Here is an 8,827-nt window from a genome sequence, read left to right on the forward strand (position 1 = left end):
ACCCCTGCACTACGGGACCCTCCTGGGCAGCAGAGCTTGTGCCCTCATGGCAGCAGCTGCCTGGGCCACTGGGTTTCTCAATGCTCTGCTGCACACAGCCAGTACATTTTCCCTGCCCCTGTGCCAGGGCAATGCCCTGGGCCAGTTCTTCTGTGAAATCCCACACATCCTCAAGCTCTCCTGCTCACACTCAGGCTACCTCAGGGAAATTAGGCTTATTGTGTTTAGTGCCTGTCTAATGATTGGGTGTTTCATTTTCATTGTTTTCTCCTATGTGCAGATCTTCAGGGCTGTGCTGAGGATCCCCTCTCAGCAGGGACGGCACAAAGCCTTTTCCACGTGCCTCCCTCACCTGGTCGTGGTCTCCCTGTTCCTCAGCACGTTATTCTTTTCCTACCTGAAGCCCCCCTCCATCTCCTCCCCATCCCTGGATCTTATTGTGTCACTCATGTACTTAGTGGTGTCTCCAACACTGAACCCCCTCATCTACAGCCTCAAGAACCAGGAGCTCAAGGATGCCATGAGGAAACTCATAACTGGGTGTTTTTCAGAAGCAATAAACTCTCCTTCTTCTGCTTGTTATGTACCTCATTAAAGGCCAATCCTTTTATGGACTTCATTAAAGGCCCGCCATATATTCTCTATTTTTTGCTCCTGGTAGGGGTGTTATTTTTGTGACAATTTGTTCACACCAAAAAATCTTTATATATATAAAGATATATATATAAAGATATATATAAAAATGTATATATATATAAACACCATTTTCAATTCAGTGTAGGCCTTTCTAGCCTGGCCCACAGGCTGTACAAATTGGCAATTGTACTCACTGTGTGCTTCAACCAAATAAAGAACTCTGCATTGACTTGTTTGCCTGACATCTTTCCTCTCTGACTTCTCTGCAGCTGCAGGGTCGGTGCCTCTGTGCAGAGCTGGGCCAGAAAAGAGTCCCAGCAGAGCAGCACTGCCAGGGAGCAGCAGCCCTTCTTCTCCATGGCCTCCTCTCCCTTCCCTTCCACACTGTCCTGCAGAGCCCTGTGTTGTTGGAGGCCTCAGTGCTCTGGCAGTCGGTGCCAGTCCTGCTGCAGGACTGTCCAGGGACTGCAGGCAGGGACAGCCACGGGCACTGCTGGCACAGAGCTGACCTCTGCAGCAGCACTGCCATCCTGCCGGGGCATCTCCTCAGGCCAGGGCCTCAAAGCTTCCATCTGCTTTCCACTTTGCTCTCCAGGATGTGCCCAACACAACGCCCTGCAGAGGAAAACAGCAGTGACCAGCACAAGGGTGGGAGTGCTCAGGGTGGGGGCACCCAGCAGTGCCCTGGCACAGCCAGCGCCGCTCCCAGCACTGGCCTCTCACCCCAGGCCATTGGGCTTGTTCTTCCCTCCAAGGAGGGACAGCAAATGACCAGCTCAGGAGCCCATGTTTGCACTGCATGCACAAGACATGCCCCTGTGTCACGGCTTGGGGCTGGGGGGTGGAAGGCTTAGACAAAGTTGATGGCAGAAGCCGTCTCGTTGAGCTACGAGGTGCACAAAGGACCCCCTTGCTTTCTAAATTCCTTCTCAGAGAGGAGCCTGGCTGTGGCTGGATACAATCTTAAGCTCAGAGTTTTGTTTCAATAGAAGGAATTCTAGAGGTGTGATTCAATCACTTTGTCCTGCAGGTTTTAGTGATGGTAAATCAGAAATATTTCTAGAAAATGAATTATTTATTATGACAAATGAACAGACAATTTACCAGACAAGTGAACAGATGAAAGACCTCAATCAGAATTATTTACTACACAGTATAAAAGGCAAAACCTCCTAGCAGTATAGTGTACACTAGACAGTGGAGTCTATCAAAGTCATTCTATTAAATCAATTGGATCAAAGCCAGCAAAAAGAAACAATCCTGAAGCAGAGACTGAGGTAACTCACCCCACAGCGACAAGGGGTAGTTCCCTCTCTTTCACTTAACCCCTGGGCAGTGACCATGAAGAGCTGTCCCTGCTTCATGGCAGAAGCTCCACACACTTCAAGGAAGCCTGTGGAAGAATCTGGCACATGACAGTTGGACAGGGCTTTTACAGTTATCAAGGATTTGACTGCCAGACATATTTGCAGGCCAGGGAGCAACTTCTCTGTCAAATCCTGCTTCAGAAAGCAGGATGTGTGTTTGAAGTTTCATGAAGCATTCTGGGGTTAGCATAATTCAACATTAAAAACAGCACTTTGACACCAGCAGTAACTCATCACAGAGAGTGTGCATTGTTTGCATTCTCTGACCATTGTTTAGGTATTATCAGAGCAGAGCATCCTGCCAGAAACAGCCCCTTGATTCCATGAGGCTGCAAAAACTCTCAGGGTTCATTTGGTTCCATGAGGTCCCTCAGTGTCACAAGAGATCCTTGGTTCCATGAGATTCTGGAGTGTCACAATGGCCCTGATGATTTCATGAGTTTCCACTATCTCTCCAGGATTCCTTTGGCTCCATGAGGCCCCTCACTGTCACAATGGCTCCTGGATTCCACGATGTTCCAAAATATCCCAGGGTTCCCTTGGCTCCAAGAGGCTCCCCAGTGTCCCACCGGCCCCTGGATTCCAGCAGGCCCTGCAGTGTCCCAATGGCCACTCGGTTCCACGAGCCACAGCGGCTGCCGCCGGCGTCTGTGCCCGGAGCCGCCGCTCCCACGGGGCTGCCGCACTCACCGCCGGGGTTGCCGCTCGCGCAGCCGCCGCTCTGCCCCGGCTGCACCGGGACCCGGCACCGCCTCGGGCCTGCGCTGCCGCCTCAGCGGCCACAGGGACACAGGGATGGGGGACCTTTGCTCTGACACTGATGGGGCCTGCCTTTGTTCTGCTGGGCTCTGGGCTTTAGGGAAATTGCTGTTCATTGTCGTGCTCCACTGGAACAGCTCCTGAATTCCAAAGGTTTCCTAATCCAGGGGCAGGGGTTTCTATGGCATCAGTGGTGTGGCCCCTCGGGACACATTGTCAATAAACCATCCAGCTGACTGGGATGGGTGTAAGAGCTGGGGAACACAGGATAATCAGTCATCCCATGAAAACCTTGGAATGTTCTCTACCTGAATCGTAACCCAAATGGAACAGTTTGGATCCAATTCCCAAATAGTTTGGAAACTCCAGTCATTCCTGACACCAGGATGGAAATTCAGCAGATAACTAAAGCCAGTCCCCTTGGGAGCCCACAACCAGTGGGGCTGAGGGAGGCCCTGGAAGCTCCCCAGCACCTCCCTCTCAGTGGGACACCTCTGGCAGCCTCTCCCAGCTCGGGAACCCTCCAGTTTCCGACACTCCAAAGACCCTCGCTGGTGCCCAGGACAATTCTGATGCCCCTCAACAAACACTCCTCCATCTGGGACCCTTGTCTGGTGGGAAACACAAAGGGATTTGTGGGAGTGTTTCCCTGACAAGGAGGAGAATTTGGGAGAGGGACCTTTCCACAGCCAGCTCTTGATGTGTCCACACATCTCTGCCTGGGTGTGGGTGTGAATTGACTGTGGTGGGAATGTTGTTATTGGGAATCTATAATTCAGTCACTGTTAAAATTGTAGCAAATGCTATTGAATCACTTGATAATTGTTCAATTGGTCAATGACTAAGTGCTACTAATCTCTTTTGCCCCCTTATCTTTGGATCCAAATCCTTTGTGCCCTGACCCTCTTGCATCCCAAGGCTCTGTGTAAATCATTCCCTTTCATCAAAAAATATATATTTTTCATGACGTCCACTTTAAAATCTTCCTGCTTAGCTAAACTACAAAACAACTCCAATTAGCTGTAGAAGTCTTGAAGACAATTAAAGAAAGAAAAATAATTTGGTTTTCAGTGTTTTAATGAGTCCCACAGTGTGTTTGGAGTTTCATTAGCTGTCAGTCCAAGATGGGCCATGTCAGAGCTGGTGAGGTTGGGGGGTGAGGAGCAAGGTTGATCATCCAGGGTCAGTGTGGATCTCCTGCAGAGACACTCAGCATCAAGATCACTTGGAGAACACCTTTGTCACCTCTTCTCAGAACCAAAAAATATCCATAATTGAATTAAAACAAAAAAAGTACAAACTCTGAAGACTTGTTTTGAAATTGCTTTGAAGACAATTAAAGGAAAACAAAGAGATCCTGAGGGATTTCTGGAATTTAATGAGCCCCACAGTGTGTTTGCAGCCCAACCCATGATCCTGAGGTGCTGAGAGAAGATTGAAGCAGCTGCTGAAGAAGTCAGAAGCCAAAGTCCAAGTGCCTTGAAGCATTGCTGGGCCCCACTGAGGGCAGGCACTGCCAAAGCCTCCCCAGGGACTCCTTGGAGCAGCTCCTTGGAGGCCAGGAGTGCAGGCAGACAAAGGCTCTGGGCAGGCCCCTGCAATGCTGAGCAAAGCCTGCCTTGGTTTTGTCGAGCACAAAGGCCAAGGCCTGAGCCCCAGGCCCTGGCCCAGCAGATCCTGTCCCTCCCGGCTGGCTCAGGGCTGTTTGGGGGGCACTGGGATGGGAGGGGGAGGAACAACAAAGGCCAAAACTGGGCAACCCCTGCCAGGCTCCTGAGGGAGGGGCGAGGCAGAACCCAAGGGCAGAACCTGCCAGGCAAGTTGCTTGTGGTGGCCTGAGTGGCAGAGGCAGCTGCCAGAGGCAAGGGGACAAAGGCCTGGGTGCCTTTGGGCCTTGCAGCCCTGCCAGAGCCCTTGGCCATCTCTCCTGCAGGCTGTCCTGCCCTGGCCCTGCTGCTGCTCTGGCCTTGCAGGCTTCACACCCCTCCTGCTTTCCCACCCCCTCCCAGCAGCATTTCCAGACCCTCCCTGATGTCTCTGCACCAGCTCTGGCTGTTCCCTGGAACACAAAGCCATGGGTTGATCCTGACTCCCTCTGGGTGACCTCTTGCAGCACAAGGGTCCCCGTTGAGTGACATTTCTTTTTCTTCACCTTCAGTCTGAACTTTCAATGCTACTCTTTGTGGAGATTTCATTCTATTTCCAATGCAGAGAAAAACTCCATCCTGTCAGATCTCCTCTAGACCCTCTCCAGTTCTTCCTCATTCCTCCAGAATGGGGAACCTCACAGACAGACAGACCAGTCCAGATGTGGTGACCCCAGGGCTGAGTCCAGGGGGGTGACAACTCCCTTGTCTGGGTGCCCACACTCCCCCCAAGGCAGCCCCATGTGCAGTTGGCCTTAAATCAAGGGGCCATTCTGATTCTTTGTAATGTCATGGAATCAAGTGGCACCGTGACACTGCAGGGCCTCATGGAACCAAAGGAATGCAGGGACACTCTGGAATCTCATGGAACTAAGGGCCCATTGTGACAAGGGCTCATTCCATGACTCTTTGGAACAAAAGGAACTCTGAGACATCTCAGAACCCCGTGGAACCAAGGGGCCATAGGGTCACTGAAGAGTCTCATTGCACCCACTGTGCCTCCCCAGAACTCCATGGAATCAAGCAGAGCCGCTGCCTCCCCCCCGCCTCCGCACAGACCGGAGTCGCCGGCTCTGCCCCGCTTGGACACCTCTGGAGTCAGTGTGTTCTTGGGCAGCACAACTGATCTCAGAACAGAGAGTTTCCCACATTTTGCTTTCCCCCTCTTTCCCGTAGATTTGTTTTTTGTTCTTTGTTCTTTCAGGAGGAAAAGGGGGAAGGGAGGCACATGTTGATCCCTGGTTTTATCTGTTTACAAAAGGGAGTTGGGCCGGGGGGGAGAGAGGAGTCAATTTCTCTCTCTGTTGTTGCTTTGAACTGTTCTGTTATTATTGCTGGTTTTGCTTCTATATTTCTTGTCAGTCAACTCTTATTTTTTTCACTTATACCTCCCTGTATTTTGTCTCCCTGTAGTGGTAGGGAATAAAAGAGGAGCGAGTTCATTTTATTGGAGTTCCCACCCCAATACATGTCTTTAAACCAGGAAAGGTTGCTCAGGGGCTTCCTGCAATTTGCAATCATTCACAAAGGACTAGAAAATGCATTTTGTCCCATTATATAGAGAGTTCTTTGGCATTGGTGGGCATAGGCTGATCACTGAGGGATTTCACCAGGAAGTTGCTGCCAAAAGGACTTTGTACCATGGATTTTATTTGACACTCCTCATGCAGCCAACTTCCCACCCACCACATCTTCCACTTCTTCAGTCCAGCTCTCACCAGTCTGGCCATAAGGACAGGGCACCATGTCAAGGGCCTTGATAAAGTCTGGGCACAAAACATCCCCTTCTTTTCCCTCCCACAGGGGTTCTGCAATCCCTGCCTTGTCCTTCCAATGCCTGTGAATGTCTGCAGCAGGACTTGCCCTATCCCCTTCCCTGCTGAACCTGAGCAGTCTGGAACTCTGCCAACCCTCCTTGCTGCCCTGTTTGCAGACTGGTTCCATGTCTGCCTTTGCCAAGGCCCCAGGAAGCTCTGGGATGGCTCTGGCCTTTGCAAGTGTTTGGGAGAGGTCTCCCAGTGACACTGCCCAACCTTCTCAATAGCCCTGACCCCAAAACTTTTGCAGTATCTCACACTGCCAGAGGAGTGCCCAGGACACAACACAGGTTGTTCTGGTGGTTCTGGAGAATGAGAAGGGATTTCTTCCTCGAGGCCAACCCCTCCAATTGGATTTGAGTGCAGCTGAAAGGTTTCCTCAGCATTTTGCCCGGTGCCTCCCTGAAGGTTTCTGACCATCAGGCTGGAGCTGAGGGGGTTGGGCAGGTGCCTGAGGAGGGGGTAGAACAAGGGCTGTGTCCAACTGTGCCAGGAGGGCTGTGCTGGGCAAGGATGAGGAGGCTGCAGAAAACAGTGGCACTGGGGAGGTGAGAGGAGCAGCTGGAGAGACCTTGTGCCTGCCCACGCTGGGCAGGAGCTGCCCCCGGATGGCAGCTCTGAAGCACTCCCAGGATGTCCCTGTGAACAGGAGGGGAAGACTGGATCTGAAAATGAAACCTGGAAAGCAGAGAGCAGGAGTGTCATGGTGACACTGCAGGAGAGTTCCAGCCCTGGAACATGGTCACAGAAGAAGTGACCCAGTCCATGCAGTGGCCTCAGAAGATCCCACAGCATCCTGGAGATGCTGGAAGGGAGCCCAGCTCTGCTTCACAAGTTCCCAGGGCCTGTCCCTGCCTGTGTTCCAAGGGCTTCCAGCCCACAGGACTGTGCTCAGAGAGCACTCAGGCCTTACAGTGAGAAAGGGGCTCAGGAGGACAGTGTGGAAGGGGCAAGAGAGCAGCTCTGCAAAGACCAAGCCCTGCTGCTCCCTGGCAGTGCTGCTGGGCTGGGATTATTGTCCCCTTCCTGTTTGCAAATACCCCCTGTCCTGCAGTGTGCTGTCCTTTAGGAACATCTAAGAAGGAGGGTCTTGGACAAAGAAGGCACTGCAGGGTCCTTTATTTTGTTTAAAGACTCAGCCAGCACAATTCACCATTTATACATGTCTGGGTCAAATTCAAAGGCAGATGCATAATAATATTTAATTGCAGAGAAAATTATTGCCAGATGAATCCGATGACCTCCACGACAAACCTGAGCAGGAAGGCTGGGTCATTAAGGAGTCCCATTCTGAATGCTATGCACCAGAAAACAGGCACTTTATTGCTCCTGAAAAGCATCCAGTCATCATTTTCCTCAGGGCATCCTTTAGCTCCTGGTTCCTCAGGCTGTAGATGAAGGGGTTCAGTGCTGGAGGCACCACCGAGTACAGAACTGACAGAGCCAGATCCAGGGATGGGGAGGAGATGGAGGGGGGCTTGATGTTTGAAAACACGCCAGTGCTGATAAACAGGGAGAGCACAGCCAGGTGAGGGAGGCACATGGAAAAGACTTTGTGCCGACCCTGCTGAGAGGGGATCCTCAGCACAGCCCTGAAGATCTGCACATAGGAGAAAACAATGAAAACAAAACAACCAAATATTAAACAGGCACTAACCACAATGAACCAAATTTCCCTGAGGTAGCCTGAGTGTGAGCAGGAGAGCTTGAGGATGTGTGGGATTTCACAGAAGAACTGGCCCAGGGCATTGCCCTGGCACAGGGGCAGGGAAAATGTATTGGCTGTGTGCAGCAGAGCATTGAGAAAGCCAGTGGCCCAGGCAGCTGCTGCCATGTGGGCACAAGCTCTGCTGCCCAGGAGGGTCCCGTAGTGCAGGGGTTTGCAGATGGCAACGTAGCGGTCGTAGCACATGATGGTGAGGAGGGAAAACTCTGCTGACGTGAAAAAGAAAAGTAAAAAGACCTGTGCAGCACATCCTGTGTAGGAGATGGTTGTGGTGCCCCAGAGGGAGTTGTGCATGGCTTTGGGGACAGTGGTGCAGATGCAGCCCAGGTCTGTGAGGGAGAGGTTGAGCAGGAAGAAGCCCATGGGGGTGTGCAGGTGGTGGTCGCAGGCTACGGCGCTGAGGATGAGGCCGTTGGCCAGGAGGGCAGCCAGGGAGCTGGCCAGGAAGAGCCAGAAGTGCAGGAGCTGCAGCTCCCGCCTGTCTGCGAATGCCAGGAGGAGGAACTGGGGCATGGAGCTGCTGTTGGACATTTGCTGCCTCTGGGTTTTTGTTTCCAACACAGGAGAAGAAGACAGTAAGAGGCCAGTTAACGTGGACTTATCTAAACAAAGTCAAAGCTGTGTTCTACAGACACTCCCCATGTCACACACAGACAGCCTTTTGATTTCCTAGGAGATCTTCCTTCAGCTCCAGTGCTGGGTCCCTACTGAACAGCATTTTCACTGTTTTAGCATCATTGTGCTTCTGTACAGGGGTTTCACATAACAAGGAGATGTTTAGGGACAGGTTTCCAACCTGGAGGGAAATTCACAGCTTGGAAGGAAACCTCAGGGAGACAGCCAAGTGTCCTTATGATGGCATTTGATTTAAGCAGA

At 51.7% G+C, this 8,827-nt stretch overlaps 1 protein-coding gene across 1 annotated transcript; it reads right to left on the reverse strand.

Moving 5' to 3' along the window:
- Nucleotides 1-767: 767 nt before the first annotated feature.
- Nucleotides 768-8,482, reverse strand: LOC113984418 (olfactory receptor 14J1-like). The gene is made up of 2 exons (XM_027714435.2): nucleotides 7,564-8,482; nucleotides 768-829 (listed from the first exon to the last, which is right to left on the reverse strand). Exons 1-2 carry the CDS (start codon nucleotides 8,480-8,482, stop codon nucleotides 768-770), a joined length of 981 nt encoding a protein of 326 aa, XP_027570236.2.
- Between the last annotated feature and the right edge of the window lie 345 nt (nucleotides 8,483-8,827).

The sequence above is a fragment of the Pipra filicauda genome, unplaced genomic scaffold (assembly GCF_003945595.2).
Source record: "Pipra filicauda isolate LSUMZ 115617 unplaced genomic scaffold, ASM394559v2 scaffold916_size52146_pilon, whole genome shotgun sequence".
NCBI lineage: Eukaryota > Metazoa > Chordata > Aves > Passeriformes > Pipridae > Pipra > Pipra filicauda.

What these genes read in the sequence shown, in the direction of transcription:
- LOC113984418 (XM_027714435.2), bottom strand. Translation starts at nt 8,482, where the DNA reads ATGTCCAACAGCAGCTCCATGCCCCAGTTCCTCCTCCTGGCATTCGCA. An exon ending in GAGGAAAATGATGACTGGAT is followed by an intron (nt 830 to 7,563) that starts GCTTTTCAGGAG and finishes TGAAGCACACAG; the next exon opens with TGAGTACAATTGCCAATTTG.